Source organism: Mesitornis unicolor, unplaced genomic scaffold (assembly GCF_000695765.1).
Source record: "Mesitornis unicolor isolate BGI_N332 unplaced genomic scaffold, ASM69576v1 scaffold10066, whole genome shotgun sequence".
In the NCBI taxonomy this organism is placed as follows: domain Eukaryota; kingdom Metazoa; phylum Chordata; class Aves; order Mesitornithiformes; family Mesitornithidae; genus Mesitornis; species Mesitornis unicolor.
In genome coordinates this window covers 8,559-28,164 of record NW_010188867.1, presented here as the reverse complement: position 1 = coordinate 28,164, position 19,606 = coordinate 8,559, and the positions used below count along the sequence as shown (strand labels likewise).

General features: G+C 35.2%; 1 protein-coding gene across 1 annotated transcript in view; it reads right to left on the bottom strand.

The window, feature by feature from the left end:
• Positions 1-1,812: 1,812 nt before the first annotated feature.
• The window catches only part of LOC104541744 (E3 ubiquitin-protein ligase FANCL-like), a gene marked incomplete at its 3' end in the record, with an annotated part of 17,837 nt that continues 43 nt past the window's right edge, over positions 1,813-19,606 (bottom strand). Inside the window, exons 2-8 of the mRNA XM_010185876.1 lie at positions 19,567-19,599; positions 16,834-16,892; positions 15,822-15,882; positions 14,812-14,868; positions 12,997-13,094; positions 6,646-6,742; positions 1,813-1,881 (exon numbers count right to left, since the gene is read on the bottom strand). Of these exons, the coding sequence (XP_010184178.1) occupies positions 1,813-1,881; positions 6,646-6,742; positions 12,997-13,094; positions 14,812-14,868; positions 15,822-15,882; positions 16,834-16,892; positions 19,567-19,599 (474 nt within the window). The remainder of the gene's footprint in view (positions 1,882-6,645; positions 6,743-12,996; positions 13,095-14,811; positions 14,869-15,821; positions 15,883-16,833; positions 16,893-19,566; positions 19,600-19,606) is intronic.

Below are 19,606 nucleotides of genomic sequence, written 5' to 3'. Positions count from 1 at the left end.
CCTTTTAGGAACCAAAATTTTCAGTCACTCGAGGACCCGCTAAATTCTGCTACCAAGGGCGTTTCAACATTATCTAAGCCTAACCCTTATTTTACTGTGGTATGAAAACGGCTCACTGCGATTATTTCCATGTATTTTGAAAATATACACAATTTACATAATTACTACACACATTTTTTTCCAGAAGTGTTAGGTTCAGGTCACACACACAGATAAGGTCAATTTTCAAAAAATTCTCAAAAATTTTCAAAGAACTGTACAACTAAAGCATTTCTATCAGCACAAGGCACAGGTTGCTGGTATTTGGTCTGGTATTATAGCAGGCTATCTGCAGCTAGATTTACTATCTCATGATTTCAAAACAGGGTCTTCAGTTACATGCAAAAATCTGTGGTTTGTGTTTTCAAATAGTCCATAGGTAATTCCAACTGTAAAAAGATTTTAAGATCTCAAGCATTAGATTGTCATATATTTAACATTAGATTTTTGCTTGCTTGTAGTGTCAATATTAGTATATTCATTCCCAGCTTTAATTTGTCAGAGAGTGCTGCTTCATATTGTACTTCTCAAGAATATTTTATTAAAACATAAGTCCAGCTAGTAGCTTTAAAATTACTAACAATAAACACAGAGAAGCAATGGCTGTCAAGGATATTCGAAATGTTACTAATTTGAGGCAACATATATTGCAAGGCTGTAAAATTACTGTAAATAAAATACTATTAAAAGTATGTATAAAGTTCAAGGTTAGAAACAGTACTTGAAATCCTGCCTGCAATATATGGAATCCAGTACATTTTAAGGGAAAAACAGTATCTATTCAAATTGTTTCTAACCATACCAGAGAATCAAAACCTAAAATTACATGTGAAACTAAATATATGTTTCATTTGCTTTGGTCCATTCTTGCAGTTATTTCCTCAAGCTCTCACATTGGAGGATCTGAGGTGACACACAAAACCTTGAGCTTTGCAGTCAAAATTATATCCCCATCTTAAACTCATTCTGATGCAACATTTCAGCCATGTTCCCCATGTGAATTTAGTACCATAAAGGCAGGCTTCATTGATGGGTAGAAATCCTCGTGAGAGTTAGAATTATGAAATGCCATCATTTATGTAAAATCTATTTTCCCTCAATGAAATGAAATTAAACATCAACTATTTTCTAGAGATAATTCAAATTAACTTACATCTAAGTGGTCACATTTAAATCCATTTAATCAAGTACACATGTTCTATTAAGGAAAAAAGATACATGAAATAATGCAAGAGAGACTAAAAAAAGAGAATGGCTCTTGGTTCTTTATGTTAACAATATCAGTTAAACTATGAAATCAGAATTCTACTAAGTACTTTCCTGTTGTTCTGTTGATTGTCACTGAAAATGTTTTATGATGCTATAAAAACTACATAGGATAACAAACTGCGGGACCACCTTTTTTAAAAAATGTCTACCAACTTTAAAGGGTGCTTCTTTTCTACAAGACAACCATTTCTCATGCATATATTTTCCAAGTATCATTCTTAAAGTTATTTCAGCCGTATGAACAGCTTAAGAAAAAAAAAGCCAGTATGAGTGTAAAGTGTACAACACACAAGGTATACCTATATGGCAAGTAAAACATTTAAAACACTATCATAAGAAATACAGAGTTCAGTATTATAGCACTTACATAACCATGTATAAAAGTGAAACGCACACAGGGGAAAGAAGCTGGAGTTAAAAAATAAAGTCCAACCCCTCATTACCACCTACATATTGCATATGTATCTCAGTTATTAAAAAAAGATGCACAGTACAGCAGCTTACCTGTGGCATCCAAGAAACAGCAAACTGAACAGGAAAATCCACAAGGCAATCTGGTGGTTCTGTTGGATACTGTGGGAGGGAAAGAAAATACAGCTTTGTTTGGTTTCGGTTTTTTTTTTGTTTTGGTTTTTTTTTTAAAGTGATTTAAAGTCAGATTTATACTCATCTGCCGAATTTGATAACGAAATATGAGCACTTCAAGCATCTTGAGAACTTGGCTCTTGGAGGAAACAGTATGCAAAGCATTTTCAGAAATAGTTATGAATGTTAGTTATCATTAAAAGAAGAAAGCTTCATGTAAACAGTTTTTATACATCAGTATTTAGTAAAGGCATAAGAATCAGTTTCCCTTTGTTCAGTGTTCACAAAGGCACATTAAAAAAAGAACTTAGGACAAAAAAGTTCAAATATATACATTAAAAAATCTCAATTACCTGTACTGGATAGGAAAATATAAAAAAAAACAAAAACAAATCCAACACTTTCATGATTCGAGAACTAGTTTTTATTTAAACTAGAATATTTGCTCTGATTGGCAACATTTTTGGTTTGAAAATGAAAGTAATCAAAGCATATAACTATTTAGAAAGAGATTAACATACTCCAAAATTAAAACAGCTCCCTGTCCCCTCGCCCCAAATTTAAAGGTATCAATAAGGAAAAGAAAAAATACCTGTATTAAGAAAACTGAAGCTATAAATTTTGATAACTCCAAAAATAACAACTGACTATTCATTATACTAGTAAATCTATTGCTGTTCCGCATCCAATACAAAAATCTGTGGAAAATACCTGTTGTTTTCTGAAAAATAAAGTAGCAAAGGAAAGAAACATCTCATTACAAATAAACTCTGTCCTTTCTAGAGCACCTGTCCAAAATTTTTCTCACCTGAGAAGTTGCCTTCTTTATTCCTATGCAACCTTTCAAATTCTAACAATGACGTACACAGCAGTTTTATAGAAATTGGATTAGCACTGCATAAACAGCCAACACAAGCAAATCTTAGAGAGAATCTTGTTTAGGGAGATATAAAAAAAAATCCCAGGGTCCTCACAGAAGTTAAAACAGTGAAGACAAAGAGATGCTGCTTCCCATGACCACTGTCCATCCAAAGTAAAGCTCTACACACAGACATTGTTTACCAGATATCTGGCAATCAGTTGATCAGAATTTCTAAAACATGTCTTGATTTTATGTAAAGTGTAATTCTACAGTAAATAGTTTTAAATTGTTTTCAAAGGCACCAAGCAAACAAAAGACAGTTTCTCTAAAGCATCTATTTGTCATTACTTTGATTTTAATACTAATCTAGTGGATTTATAGGTTTCACAGAAATTTGTTCAAACTTCCTCTTTAATGTGCCTTCATTTGTGGTTTCTGTTAGGTATCCACTTTCTGAAGACAAGTCCTTCAACTTGACTATCTTGTGCTTCACCATTTTACGAAATTGGTGGCAGACAAGTTAAGTAACAGTGAGAGAGAAGCAAACCAACTAATTTGGACAGGAGGCACTCACAACTTAGAAATGGATCTCCACAGAAGTGGTTACAGTTTCTTTTCTTGTAGTGGTACTGTTCTTGTATTGTAGGCATTGCAGTGATAGTGTTCCTGTATTGTAGGTATTAGTTTTCATGAAATACTTCAATGCTTGCATAGAAATAAATTTGTTTTCAGTGTATAGAAGTATGCTTAGAACAAACTAAGTCAGAAAAACTTTTCATAGGATTGGGTTTAGGACTACCCTGTTTGAATGCCAGCAGCATTAGCCAATTATGTGTTTACTTTCTTGGTAAGTAAATTCATTTTAGGCATTCTTTTGTAGTATACCTTTGAACAAGTGCTTGCAAACAGATTCTACTAACTTCATATTTCTTTTAAAAACCCAGCAAACTAAAAAACCTACAGCACTTTTTCCCTGCATTTTAGTCAAATTTTCTTTAAGAGCACCAAATAATTGCCAAGAACTATGCAACGATGATTCTGCACATATGTGGGTAATGCTTTTAGACCTTGCAAAGTTAAATCCTACATAAAATAAGGTGAGTGATTTCCCAGGAGATAGTATTTTAAAATACTATGCCAGAGCGTATCAATGGCATCATATGTTATTACACTTACACTCAAACGTATATGTCAGAAATCATCCTATTACTCTTTAGAACAATTCAAGCAATTATTAGACAAGATATTTACGTTGTATTTTTGAGTGCGCAGCTAACTTTCTCTATAAAAAGTAGTTCCATAACCCTTGCCAAATCATACAGATATTTACCAAAGCATCTCGATTACTACAAGGCATGCAGATTTTTGCAGTGGCCTATTTGAATTCTTGGGATCTGAAGTGGCAAGCACCCAACTCACTTCTTACACAATGTAAAATGAAATGAGATACACAAAACCCAATGCATTTGGTTTTGTACTTGCAAAGATGCATGTTTCGTCTTCAGAAAACTTCTCTGGTCATTTATTTAAATTTTAAGTGGATAAAGGTTTCTGGACCAGGCTTTTTCAAGCAAATTAATTGGAAAACCATTTCACAAAATGGAATTTGAGCATTAAACAATATATCCTCTTATGAGATTTTAGCCTGATCATCTACAGAAGTCAAAATTGTATAGCACACAATTTTGATAACATACCTAACTATGATATGACCATTCTCAATTCTTTCAGGTGTGAATTGATCACCTGCTAGATGTTTTACAATTACAGTTTATAGAGAGCAAGTGTTTGGAGAGGACAGTTCCTAACAGAAAGCACAGTAAGACAAGGATTAACAGGTGGAAACATTTAACAAACCATTAAGGAAACGTCCTCAAAACACATCCAAACCATTAAGAAAGATAGCAAAGGAATATTTAGGGGATTATCTCAATACACATGATAGCCTTATGAAAAAGAATTTAGTAAATCAGTTACTGAAGAGTTTCTTCCTGAAAACATTGTCAGCAGGCTAACAAACGCATTTCACTATTTGCATACATGAGGACAAGACTGAATTAACCTATCTGCCAGAATACAGACAAGAGCCAGCAATATATGCAGGGAGGTTTAGCTCACATACTAACGTTAATCAAAGAAACGGCATAACAAGAACAAGCAGGATATCAAAAGAAATCCCTTCAAAAATATTTCAGTAAAGTCTTTTAAAGTGCATAAGATATGTATATGAAGAAAAATCAAATCCCCGTGTCACCAAAACCACGTTTCACATATAAATTTTCTCTTGTGGCAAGTTTAAATGCCAGACATGGTTTAAAAAGGACAAGCAATTGATCCTTCATCATAACAATCACTTGAAAAAAAACCAGATTGATGATTACTTGTTAAAACAGACAAGTTGGATATTCTATTCTCTTTGTTACACTGTATCCTTAGTTGTTAGATAGTGCTTTCTTCTGCTATTAGGAGTCTTGACTTCAGATATTTTACTGCTATAAAGAAAATACACAAGTTTTTACAAGAACAAAAAATAGTAGTCTTGATGCCCCTTACAGTGGTAAGTTAAGGCTAAACAGAACCAGCCAATGTTTGACCACGGCAGCTGCTTCGTAAAAATAGGTAGTGCACTGTACTTATTCTTTTCCTGCACTTCCAAACATTTAGAATACTTAACCTCAGTTGCCATAAAAATCAAGAAAAAACTTAGGGGCAATAGGCTGCACTTAATTTCTAGTGTTGTACTAGGTACGGGATAGCAGTTCCCTTATAAACAAGGACAATACAGTCTGGTTACTCTCTTTGCATGTTGAATAGACCATAATTATACTTCCTGATATATTTTTTCCATCATTGTATTTAATAACAGACCGACTAGCAAATTAATTATGCATTCATTACTGTGTATATGTAGGATAGTTTTACTCTTTTTTTTTTTTAAAGACACTTTAGCAACCTCAATTCCCAAACAGTACTTCTTCCACCAGCTCCTTTCCCCTCACCTCTTTACAGTAAAATTAACTTGTCTTATGTAAAACTCAAAAACTTCTTGTATTTAAAGAAATATAAGATGTCTGTGAAGGTGAAATTTAATCTTACAATGCCATGCCCACTCCTCATCCCTTCAAGATTATTACCCCAGATGATGGACCAAGGATAGTTCCAAACAACAACATTTAGACACTTTTGGATCCACTTTTTCCCCTAGACTGATATTCTGAAGGCAACAGCTATTACCATACAATTGTCACCATACAGCCTGAATAGTTACAGTTTCTGGTAAGAGATTTATGCCTTGAAATGAGAAATTCTATGAAGAAACACTGTAATTTGAATTCAGGTCTAAGTACCAGGAAGAATTAAAATTTTTCTGCCTCTGTACACACCATGTATTTGCTTTGCAAGCACTGTCAAAATCAACCAATTTTTTAGACTAAAAAGAAATACGTTTTTTAACATAAGGAACTCACTTCTGCAGTCAGTTTCTCATAAATCTTTCTATCTATAGCTTTAACAGTAAGACTTGCTAAAGCAGCAATGCAACATTGTCCAATTCTTGTTACATGTATAGTCTCTGGATGGAGTGATAATGAATGAAAGTCTTCCAGATGGCTTTGTCTGTAATCCAGTAAAATAACTGCAATATCATGAAGTGTTTTTCATGTGATGCACAGTTTCATATGAAAAGATCCTTACAGATAACCATGATGCAATATTAATTTTAAATATAGTTAAAGTTTGAAAACTACTTAATATTAAAAAGTTCTCAAAAAACCCCTCACCATTATCTGTAGAGCAGACATATTAACAAAACACTCTAAAATCCTTATGAATTAACAAAAACCCATTTATCTCAAGGAAGCCTTAAAATATTTTCTCCCACATAAATTCACCTTTACATTTAACTTCAGAGTGATGAGATGTTGTCGACCACCAGAGTCCTCAGCTTTTAGCTTGACTGTGGTCAGACCAGTATCCACATACGTGACTCTGAAAGAGAAACGTAGTACAGTTTGAAATGTCTGCAATACTCTTATTAGTCTGTTACAAATATTAATCAGAGGAAATCCTATATGCCAACCATTTCTGCTGTTCTAGATTTACTGCTGTTAATACACCAGTCTACTGCTTAATGCAGTCATATATCTTCGGGATATTTACAATGTGTGTCAAGGCTCATGCTGTGGTCAGTGAGCACTGTGTTGCAGTTTTCCATCACTGGAACCTTTGACATACACAGCATGTTCCTGTCAGCCTCTACTTATGTACACATTAAACTTCCTGTCAAATCTTTGATCCATTTCTGCAGTTTCTTACTGTATGAGACTTTTATGCACTTGATTTGCTTTTCTCTCCAATGAAGTTCTCTTTTATTATCAATACTATTATTGTGGAAAATTCAGTGGATATGGGTTCATATTCTGAAATTGATTTTCTGCAGAAAACAGGTACAAAATGAGTTATTTATGATGATTTGCCTTTGTTTCATGACAGTTTTATACAGTACACATGCATCCAAGCAAGTAGCAAGTACACATACAATGCAAATAAGTTTTAAAACTTCTGACATAATCACCAACTCTTTGCTTAAGATGCCACTGATTTGTGCTTCCCACAACAACGAAGATGAACACAATTGGAAAATACATTGTTCTCTGGAAATGCGTTCTGCTGAGGAGCTTCAACAACTGCCAAAAAGGTTCCAAATTCTCCATACATTTACCAGTGAACTGGGCATGTTTTGCATTTTGGCATTTTTACTACGTCATTCTTGTATAAAAAGCAGCCCATGATTGTTGTACAACTTATCACCTAGACTGATGGAAAGGCTGATCAGAGTTCAAAGAAATCATCTGCTTGCTGACCTAAGTAACATTTTTTAAAAAAACCATTACATACTAGCCCAGTCACTTGAGCCAGAATGCTGGGAAAAATGGCTCTCTTTCAAGTGAAACAGGCAATGGAGTTGTAGAGCTCGTACAACAAAAAGCAGACATAACACCAAAGGGTGTACACATTCCTAGGAAGGAAGTGAAAATAAGATGTTCTACATAAATGACATAGCCTCAGTGTGAGGGAACTGAAAATTACAGATTGTAAAAGCAGTAGTGGTAGCAAGTAGGGACATATATTATTTCATGTTTAATGCTGATTAACTGTAATGTAATATAAAAGAGTCCTACAGATTCCTGGGAGTATTTTGATGCACCTTTTCTCTACAACAGTTAAAAGAAATACAAGTCTTGATAAAAGTGTAATTCAACTTTAATCGATTAAGCTCAAGGTATTTAGAGAGAATTAGAGAATTTTTTCTTTCATTGGAAAAATCATTACTCTCACTTCATTTCAACTTTAACTCAAAATTACATCACAAAATTTTATGAAGATAAGAAACTCCCTATATCGCACTCCTCATCTACTGTTGCTTGACCTGGGGAAATCCTAAGCCAGCAGCTAAAGCACAGAATGGTTACTGCATAAAAATACAAAGCAGTGTCCAAACCGAAGCCCAACTGGTGCCTGCATGAATGCACTGTGAGGTCAGATAGCAAAAGAGAATGGAAAAGTTAAAGTGATGATTTCAATGTGTTAATTTTAAATCCTAAACTGTTCTGACAGTCATCTTGTTTGGACCACTTCACTCTTGAGGTGCCAGAAAGGTACAGATTACTTTAGTTTAAAACCAAACATTTTGGCAGTTCCTTACTCTATATTGGGTGGGAGGGAACAAGATTTAAAAAAAATTTATATTTCTTAGATAGCAATGGGCATAAATATCTCAAAATTTAGTTATGAAATCCTTAAGGGTTCAGTATGTTTACAATTAGTTTAACAACCTGATAGCCTCTCAAACAAACATATGTGTCTACTTATATATTTAAAATATAAGCACACCATTATATTAAAAATATAGTGACAATATGATTAAGTTCAATCACATTTGTAAAGAACCTTGACAGCCAGTCTTATTGAAAGTGTAAATTAGAAAAACTTCAAAAAAAAAAAGCATTTGGAAAAGGTGCTAAGAGGACCAATAATGGCTACCTGTCTAATTATGTACAGAGAAATATATCATAAAATGATTTTCAAATTCTGTTATTCACTTTTTAATATATTTTTAGGTTTAGATTTCATATTTAAAGTATCTTTTAAAATCTATTTAAAGTGTGATTTTCACTGAGCTTGGAGACAACACAAAAAAACCTGTAAGAAAATGTAGGTCATCACTGCTATGAAGCATCACTAAAATACAGACCAATTTGGAAATTCTTACAACTTTAATGTAATTTTGATTTCAACAACTATTAGGAGACAACTATCAAAGCTAATCGACACAGCACCTTTTGAGTATTATTCATTATAAACCATGTACTCTTAGAGGGTTCCCTTTAAAACTTTTTCACAAACAGGAACCCCAAGGAATAAAAAACTCCTCAGACAAGGAGCAGGCAGAGTTGAAGAACGCCCAGAGTGAGAATTCATAGCTATTACTTCCTCATTCACAACAGAGTGTAAAAGCAATAAACTGCCTCTAGGGATTGGAGGATTCAAACTTCCATTTAGGATAGAAAAAAATAACTCAGTAGCTTTGTGGCTACCTGTTCTGTAGCATCACTCTACCCATCTTCGGATAAGAAGATATGAAAAGGTCAGTTCTGTAGCACTGAAAAAATTTGGACAATGCTGTAAAAGACATATGAACTACTTCATATGATTGTATAATCAAATAAGGAACTGTTTACATAGGTGATATTTCAGTTATATAAACTTTTATTCCTCTGTAGGCTCCATTTTATCTATATTATTCTGTTTTATCACATAGGAGAAAATGGAATGACCACAAAGAGAGAAACCATAAAGATAGATTCAGCATAACACACAAATTACAGAGCACACAAGGCAGGATTCCCATGGAAATGGAGAAGGCAAGAGGAGAAGATACTTTCTGTGAATAAAACTTGGCAAGTATCAAGCAGATGCATTGAGGCTTGAGATAACTGGCATCATGACTCACATTGACTTAAGTGATACTGGCAACCCTTATGAATCCACAGGAGGGTGGTGAGAGTCCTACAAATGTTTTATAGCTGATAATTTACGTTCCCAAGACATTGTCATTGAATCAACTAGTGAGATGAGACAGTATTAGAAGAGCCTTTCCTATAGCTTAACATTACTACATATGTACTGTCTCTCACCTCAGCTGATTAATTTGTGCTGGTATTTTTCTGTGTTCTTAAAATGAAAAAAGTATCTTCCTTTGGACCCCTCACCTGTTAGGACAGCACTTAGTATTGGAAATTTGGTACAATTTTATAATCAGATGAACTGTGACTTTTGTGTACTAGTATTTGAACATGACTCAATATTCATCCTCCTCCACACCTAAATTAGGACAAAGAATCAAATTTTCTGTAACACAGAGAAAGTGGTTATATCTAATCACAGCAGCCTGACTATTTGCAATCCTCATTACTCTCTGTACTTTCAGTGGTTTAGGAGGAAAGAAGTGGATGATCACTGCAGACACTGTCTTCGTTTCTGAAAAACTTCACATATTCCCTAGATAAAAGCCAATAGAACACACTAAATTTGTGCCATACCCAAGAGCTTCTTAACCCACTTCAGAGGTAAAGGAACCATAGCTATCAGCTATGATTGTCTTTCAAACAAAACACCCTTCAGTTTTTCAGTTGGATTTGGAGGGTGTCAGCTTCCAGCATGACCCAAAACTCACCAGGAAAAAGTAAATCTAAGGTCCACAAGAAGCTAGTTCTTTTCTACGAAAAATCCTGATAAATAAAGCTGGAGGCTTCTCAAGGTGTGAGCAGTGATAGATTCTTACTGCCAGTACTAAATGCAGGCTTAGTTTTGGGCTGAAAGACTAGACCAGGATGATTCTAACTAACATGTAAATATGTATTACCTGCAACTCAAAATCAGTCTAGGCTAAGACGACTTCTTAGTAGCTCATTATATTGTTAAAAGCACACTAAAATTAGAAGTGTTACTTACTACTGTACTACAAATTGCCTCTCTAGGTTATTCCCTTCCAACTCATAAAAAAACAGATATAATCAGATATAAACCAGATATAATCCTCCAAGTGCAGCCTAGCCCTCTAATTAATGATTGACTTCCACAACCAAAAAACCCCAATAAATACACCCTTTATGTCTATTTAACTTTACCTTTATATGACATAAGTCAATCAAGAGGTGTACATTTACTGAATTACGTGACTACACTGGACAAAAGCACAGCATATGTTGTATGTCTACATGTAGACCATCTGTGCCTAGAAACCAGGTCAAATTCTGCCCTAGAAGCATGCTCCCTGATAAAACACTCATGTGCTATTGTCAGACCTGAGTATGAGAAATTTGAACAAAGTACATCATCAGCTGGTCCAATTACATACTTAATAATGGATATCACTAAAAAAACTTCAGCTGATTTAACAAGGATGTTTTAAATCTTTAAATAAGTGGGCCTTCAAAGCAAATTCCTACTTAATGTATATAAATAAATAAATGTGATTAACAATCAGGTGAGAAAACTCAGAACTATGCTTAAACCCAAGGCTTCTTTATTTCATTTAGCAAAATAAACACTTGTTAAAGTCAACTTACCATCCAAGACTAAGGTAAACGCATATTTGTGTTGCTGAAAACCACAAATGTATTTTTTTAAAAAACTTTTATTTTACCAAAAGAAAAAAAATAGCTTCTCATTAAAAACTCTTCAACATCCCACAGAATAATTCATCTTAACTCCCTGAAAGAAGGCACTGTGATATTAATTGCATATTAGTAGTTAAAGACAGCCTTCAAATATATTTCCTTAATGTCCCCTTACACAGAAACAATTAATTTGTTCAACTCCATAGAGGTGTCCTGAAAGTTCTAGGGGAAAGGACAGAAATCAGTCCATTCCAGGCTCCCTGCTGGATGAGTAGAAGACTCAGTATCAGAGAACTTGCCAATGGTGGCACATGGGATGGCAGCTAAAGCCTTTAAAGTAAAAGTCTGCAAAACAGGAAGCTTTGCAGATTTCTGAAAAATTTCCACATGGACCTTGCATACTTGATCACAACTGTGTATCCCTTCAGGTTTCTATAGGAGATATGAGGAGAACAACCTTATATTCCCCTGTAGAATGAAATTAAATTTGTTCTATGAGCTCATCTGAGAGTATATGGAACTGTGAATAATATAATCTGGTTACTCATTCAAGACCCAAATGAGAAGGCAACCAGCTATGTGCACATTTCAGTCCTCAATGAAGTCAAATATTCTTTCCTGATGTGACATAGTATTAAATCAATCATTTTAGTTGGGGTGAAAAGATTAATTTCTAGCACTCCTTCCTCCAGAACATGACCTGAGCTGTCGCTTCTTTCACAGATACTCAATTTATACTACAGTATATACATGAAGCCATGTTCTTGGGTACACTAAGCCTCCATCCTCAAGTGACACAGTTTATACTCTCCTTGTGCAGTAACCAACATTTTTTCCACTTGGAAATGCCCCCATGCTCCCTCAGACATGGTCTGCTTCACAGCTTTTGCAGACTAAAGAATGCTTTACAATAGCCTTCATCTCTATTTGAACTCATCTGGGTAGCAAAATATAAGCTTCTCCATGTGGGTGTCACAAAGAGCTGGTTGTTTTGAAGTTCTGGAGTTACAGATTTCCAAATTCTCCCCTCCACTCTTTTTTTTTTTGTAGTTTTAACTTTTTGTGGATTAACTATGTTTTTCTTTTGTTTAAGGAGATCCTTGTGCTATGGAGAGCAAGATAGAACTGTTCTTCAAAAATAATTATTCTACTTCTAAAAAAATATATGAAAGTATAAAGGTATACAAGGATCAGCATATGGGAATAGTGAAAAAAAAAAAGCCATACAAAGTAGGGAAAAGGAAGACGAAAAGGGAGAAATATAAAAGTTGTATTAAATGTTTACTACACCAATAGCTTACAGGTCAAAAAATAAATTATTTCTTAGTAGCAGTATCTCACATTTCAGATCAGTTATTTGAGACTGAAAACATACCTTCAGTTTTTAGAAGTTGTTCGTTCTCTTAAAATTAAAAACAAAGATGCAGAGTTTTTAAAACAAAACCAGTTTCTGAACAGGATAAATTAACAGAACAAGTATATTTGATATTTTCAACTCACAAATACAAGAGAAGAACATATTCTAAAGATAATGTCTGTTATGAAATAAAATAAACATACTTATTCCAACCCAGTATTTCTAGATCTCTGACAAGACAGGAGTAGTATTCTGGCGGCCGTGGTATATGCAGGTCTTGTGTATTCTTTAAAGCAATTTCCTGTGTAAAAGAACATTAAAAACATCATTAAGAGAGATTTCAATATTTTTGCATCTATTTAGTCATGTGCTTTTTGCAATTCATTCAAAAATATTAAGCTTATGTAAAATTAACTGCACACTGCATTTGTTTTGTTATAGCCTCCAGCTAAAGCAGACAAAGAAGCTGTTTGGTAAATTACTTCAGATACCAGTAATGAAAACATCTGCAATTTTAAAAAAAACCCACAGATGTTGACAACATAGTCTTCAGATGCAAATATCAAATGTGCTTCTTTTTCAGCTAATAAATTTGAAGTCAAGCATCTTGACTGAAAGAATATTTCAGAAGAAGGTTCTATTAAGCCCACAGCTGTCTCCTGGGCTCCACAGCCACAAGAGAAGACACATATATGAAATCCTCCACATAATTTTTAAATAGCTATATACAACTTTCTACAGCAATCAAAAAAAAATCAATTACTCTGTTTTAATATAATAGGACCCCAGAGAGTAAGTTTAGGTGCAGACATACTTGTCAAGTATGTCATAATGCCTCAACAAGAAATTTTTTTCAAAAAGATAATGCCAGGTTACAGAGAAAACCAAACCAAACCATATGTTCCACATTTGTGTTGTGCTACTTGTTCTTTAGAAGTGCACTTAAGTTCAAATTATGCTTACAGGACAAAAAAAACCAAACATGATTAAATTTAAAAAACTATTGATAATTTGAAAGAAAGTGAATTTAAATAAAAGAAAAAAAAGATAGAGTTCACAATAAAATCAGTATAATAATAATTTCTGCCCAGTTCTCCCACACTGTCTTCTGTTGTTTTCCTCTCTGCACTGAGGATCACTATTTTACTATTTTGAATGAATTATACGTTCTCATTTTCTGAGTGCTTGCTTATCCAAAAAATAGATTGGAACAACTATTATTAAATAATCCAAAATAGCCACACGTAGACATTCTTATTCAGAATTACTCCAAGAGCCTTCGCCTGGTTTAGTGTAATCCAGTTTGCAAGAGATTAAACCAATACTGGGGAAACGCACTCCCAACATAGAGCAGTCGAGTAACACCAGGAGGGTATTTTTGTTGTTGTTTTGAAGAATACTTACTGTGTTCCATTTCTAAATTAAGTATGTTGTACACAAGCATTCCTTGCCAAGAACGTTTAGAGAATGTTTCATTAACAGACAAAAAATTGTCAGTTTTATGTTGTTAACTAAAGATTTTGCTACTATTTAATCCCAGATTAGATAACTAACAATAAAACAAAAAACACCAAAACAAAACAAATTAAAAAAAAACAACCACAAACAACCCAGCAGTCTCTGAACTATAAAAAAGAGCTTTCTGCATTTATTGGTCCAGTTGTCACACAGGTGAAAGCACCTTCAGCAATCCTCCGACTGTGTAATCCTTTGTATGATTATAGGCCTTCTTTACCGTCTGGACAATACCAGGAATTCCAAGAAAGTAATTGAAAAGAGGATGGCTCTATACTGAGATCCCTTGTTGGGATTTTAATTTTTCTGTAACATTCCAATTCCAACACTTAGAATCCCAAGGGATATTTATACAAATATTACATGAATAGCATGCATACCTCTTTTTAAAAGAGAAAACAAAACATAAATCCATCTATCAAACAGTAAACTGTAAAAAACTGAACATGAAAACCAGAGCTATAAGAACATCCCATCTCCCACACATATATTCTGTCACTCACCAAAATAGTTTTCAGTTCCACCATAAAACTGACAAGATCTGGGCAGCTGTGCAACCTCTGAAGGGAACACAGTATCAGTTCATTCTCTTAAACTCATAACTTTTAGTGGCAAACAATTTCAATCTTTTTTTACAATACTGTCAAACCAACTAACATAAAAAATCTCAACCATATACATTTAAGTATGTCAATTACAGAACAAATCTCCCAGAGTACAGGGAACTTTACTGAAAATTAACCGTCACATTACACATTTGTATAGTTTATTAAGACTTTACACTTTATATATTTATTAAGACTTTGGCTTTCACCAATGAGAACCTTTTGAGTCACTCAAAAATGTTTCTTGGTTGGTTACATTTTCTTTAGGAATTCTCCAGACCTGTCTGCTTTTAGATGCTGTCCATGATTAAGGAACCCTTCAGATGCAGTACATATTTACACTCCACTTTCCTGGTCTCTGTATGTGTGATAACTCCTAATTCCCAATCCTTGTTCTACAAAGGTGTGCACAGTCCATGAGATACAGTGTCTCAACTAACAGAGGTGGCAAGGACGCCTTCTTAGAAACAAAATATTCTTTGTGACTGTTGGGCTGTTGTATCCTTGGTCCAGTTTCTGCTGGATAGGAAGGTTTAACTTAGATTCCTCCACTATCTACAAAATTAAATGAGCTAGATATATTAATAATTAATGTGAATTCTCTTCTTTGCATTATTAATAAAAATATATAGAAAAGGAAAAACAAAGTCTGATTGTAATTTAGACATTAAAGAAAAATTCCAGTAAAATGTCATAAGCCATTTATTAAAAATCATTCTGTCTTAATCTTCAAATAATAAAGCTTGAATAAAAATAAATATTTACTAAATTCTGTTCACTTCTCTTTAGATTGACCTGCAAATCCTAAAACATTTCTAAATAAATCTTGGCTATACAATCTTGGCTATAGCATTTTCAGAATTACTATAAGTATACATTTAACAGAAATGGTTTTAAAAGTTGTATACCTGCTTTAAAATATGCCTATATCCATGTAGTATCTTCTTTAGCTGCCAGCTACACTCAATCCTAGACAAACAGTATTTTGTATAAATTTTAAATTCACAGTACATGATTTTTAGAAGAGATCAGAAACTTTGCTACACAACAACATAAGAGTTTTTCTAAAAAAAACAAAGTAAACAATACTTCTGCATTTCTTTGAGTTTCATATTCAAAGTTATTTAAAACTTTCAAATGCCACTATCCCATTAAAAATTAACCATTTACCTACAAAAGCCTGTTATTTGCTGAAAACAGCCTAATTCTTGCAAGCTGATATGACTTCACAAAATATACCAATATTTAAAAATGATATCCTGAAAATGTCAAAGTTATCTATAATGCAGTTTTAAGTATCCGACCTAGAATGTAATAAAGCCACTGCATACCACATCTGTTCACAGTTCAGAGCAGGCTGGCCTAGGCAGAAGTATGGAATACAATGGTAAAGGCTAATCCATGTATGTGCGCATTCACGCTGTACATGCACACCCCCCACTCCCCCATATGACTGTGATAAACACAGAAAAAAAAGAACAGAGCTTTTAAAGAAAGATTTGGCAATGCAAATACATATTAACAGGAAACGGAAAATGAAGTTAAAAAAGCTATGCTAACCTTTAAGTACATAACTGCTTAAATTTACAACTTCGAACTGAAATTTCTGTTTCCCAAATGATGACATGTAAATAATCTGATCCAAATGAACATTTTATATATAAATACAACCAACTAATTACAACAGGTTTCAAAGTTAATTAACAAAATATTTTGATATAGGCAACATTTATTGTCAGCATTTATTAACACTGATGCTGTACAATTTTGTTGCAAGGTCAAGTTGAAACCAGTAAAAATTAATTACTAACACTGATATTGGAGAAGAAATAACAATTCACATGCTTATCCATCATTGCTTTTACCAGAGTAAACTTCTGTTACATACACTTTCAAATTGCTTTCATAAAACTATCTTACCTTGCATTTTTCATTTGAAAATCCATCGGTAACAGTATCCTGATATGGAAGTCTCTACCCTTGAAAATAAACATATAGTTAAGAGGAAAGTCAGCAAAGAAAAAGCCACTTGTGGGAAGTATTCTCCATAAGATCAGCTACTAAGAGAGCAAGCTTGTTTCATCTGCCTTTCAGGAATATTATTCAGAATTTCTCTATTTAGGAAAAAAAGCAGCATAAGTGACAAGTAGAAATAATGCTCATTTTAATTCTGAAGTTGAAATACTCTTGACCTCTAACTCACAGTATTCAGTAAAAACCCTTCAGTGCATCACATTTCATAAAGCAAAAATAACACCTTTTAGAAGAAAAATAAGCATTATCCAAATCTTCCCAAAACCAAGAAATATAATTTAATCCAAGTCATGCTGAAGTACATGAAAGTCTGTCTTCAACTCAAATAAAAGTTAAAACAGACTCTTAACATACAAGTATTACACTAAAAAGAGACTTGGGCACTGATCCACAACACATTTCAGTAAGGTTTTAGAAGCAATAAACAAAACCAGTCCTAAGTACATGAATTTAACTCCTTTTCCCTGTTAGTGTAATCCATTTGGGACGGTTCCTAAATACTTATGTTCCTACTTGTGTTTTCAGTAATTGTCCCACTTTGTGATCATCCCTCTAATTTCTTATGGAATAATCAAAGTAAAACTGAAATAAAGGTTTGTGAGGAGGTTTAACTTCTTCCTGAAGCGAAGAGGGTGGTTAACTCATCTCAAAACTTTTATTCCACTTGTTCAAGCTTGAATTATGTCCCCAAATTTGGAAGTTAAGAACAAAGCCAGACTTCATCCTGTGATTAAATGACTGATACAGTGGATGCTTTATCTCAATTTCAGAAAAGCTTTTATCTCAACATAAGAAATATGGTTTCCCATAACATCCTCATAGACAAACTGAAGATGGCTGCACTAGATAAGCTGACAGTGAGGTGAAGTGAAAACTTGCAGAACTGCTGGGCTCAAAGGGTTGTGATCAGCAGGATGAAGCCTAGCAGGAGGCCCCTGACTGGGGTGATCCTTTCCCTTCGGTCAGCACTGCTGAAGCACACCTAGAGTGCCGAGTTCCCAGTACAAGACAAGCATAGACATACTGGAGTTAGTCCAGGGAAGAGCTATGAAGGTGATTGAAGCATTGAAGGTCATGCAAGCAAAGACGGAAGGAGTGGGGACTGCTTAGCTTGGAGAAAAAAAGGCTCAGAGGCGATCTTGCCAGTGTTTACAAATACCTGAAGGAAGAAGACTAAAGAAGGTATAGCCAGCCTTGAGTGACACACACTAGCAAGATGAAAGGCAATGAATACAAGCTGAAACACAAGAAATTTCATCTAACTGCAGTGAAAAAAACCTCAGTAACAGTGAGGGTGGTCAAACACTGGCACAGGCTGCCCGAGAGGTTGCACAGTCTCCATGCTTGGAAATACTCAAAACGTGACTGGACATCGTCTTGGAGCAACCTGCTCCAGCTGACTCTGCTAGAGGACCTCTTGAGGTTCCTTTCAATCTCAGTGTTTCTGTGATGCTCACAAGCAAAATCAAGATACCTGTTTTAGAGCTGAACATAGAAGCAAATTATGTGTCATTGGGCTAAATTCCTCCAAAGCTGATGTTTACTGTATGCTTAAATTAAGTGCATAACCTCAGATTTTGCTAAATTACAGCCTTAGCCCTCATCAAAAAATCACATCTGAGAACAGACACTCACACTTGCATCTTAACTTTCCCATTAACTTCAGGATGCATTCATGCATTCACACAGAGCATTTCAGAAGTCGCAGCCACTGAAGTAATGCAAATAGAAACACAAGCTTGCAAACATCTTGTGAAAGCTGAATACCAGTGACCAAAAACCTTCTTGAATTTTGACTGCAAAACTACTTTAGAAAATGCAAGTGTGACACAGCACGTCTTCTGACTTATACTTATTTTTATAAGAAGAAAATTCCACCTTATTTCTAAATGAAAATACATGTTAAAAGTTCTTTCTGTAGTCTGTGTGCACACGTAGTATTTTAATGAGCCATAGCCGTAGTGTCACTGCATAGCGTCTCTGATGGGCAAAGGTGGCTTAAAAGCATTCACTCTCAACCTCTGTTAGGTGCTGTTCTTTTCCCTCCACTGCAATTTACCAGATCCTCAGAGAGATGATGCAGTCACTTCGACTGAAATCTCACAAACACAGTAAGTGAAAGGAAAATATGCGGCAACCTTTACCCTAGGCCAAGACTGCAGGCATATTGAATCTGGCTCTCTCAAAAAACATTTGCCAGCACAAATCCAGCCCACAAGCCACCAGCGAGACTGTGCCGTCAAAGGAAGAACAATTCCCCGTGCTCGAACAGTGCAAACCCACGGGATAGCGACGTGGGCGGCTCTCCACAGCACTCTCACGGCAGGGAACCGGGAGCAGGAAAGCACCGAAAGCTGAGAGGCCCCACTACGCCCCCCACCCCCCCGTATTTCCCGCTTCACAAACTCGGCGGCTCCGCACTGGGCCGGGAAGCTGCCAGACCCGGCAAGGGGAGAGGCGGGAAGCGATCTCCACCTCACGCGGACCCGCCCCCGGGGCCTTGCCCGCAAGGGCAGGCTTTGGGCGAGACGGGGCGGGGTGGGGGGTGGATAGAAAACGGGGGAGGCTGACGCAGAGTTACGGTCGCCGACCAAGCGGCGGGCAGGCCGGTCCCGATACCTGCGCGGTGACGAAGCCCTCGTAGGCCGTCACCTCCCGG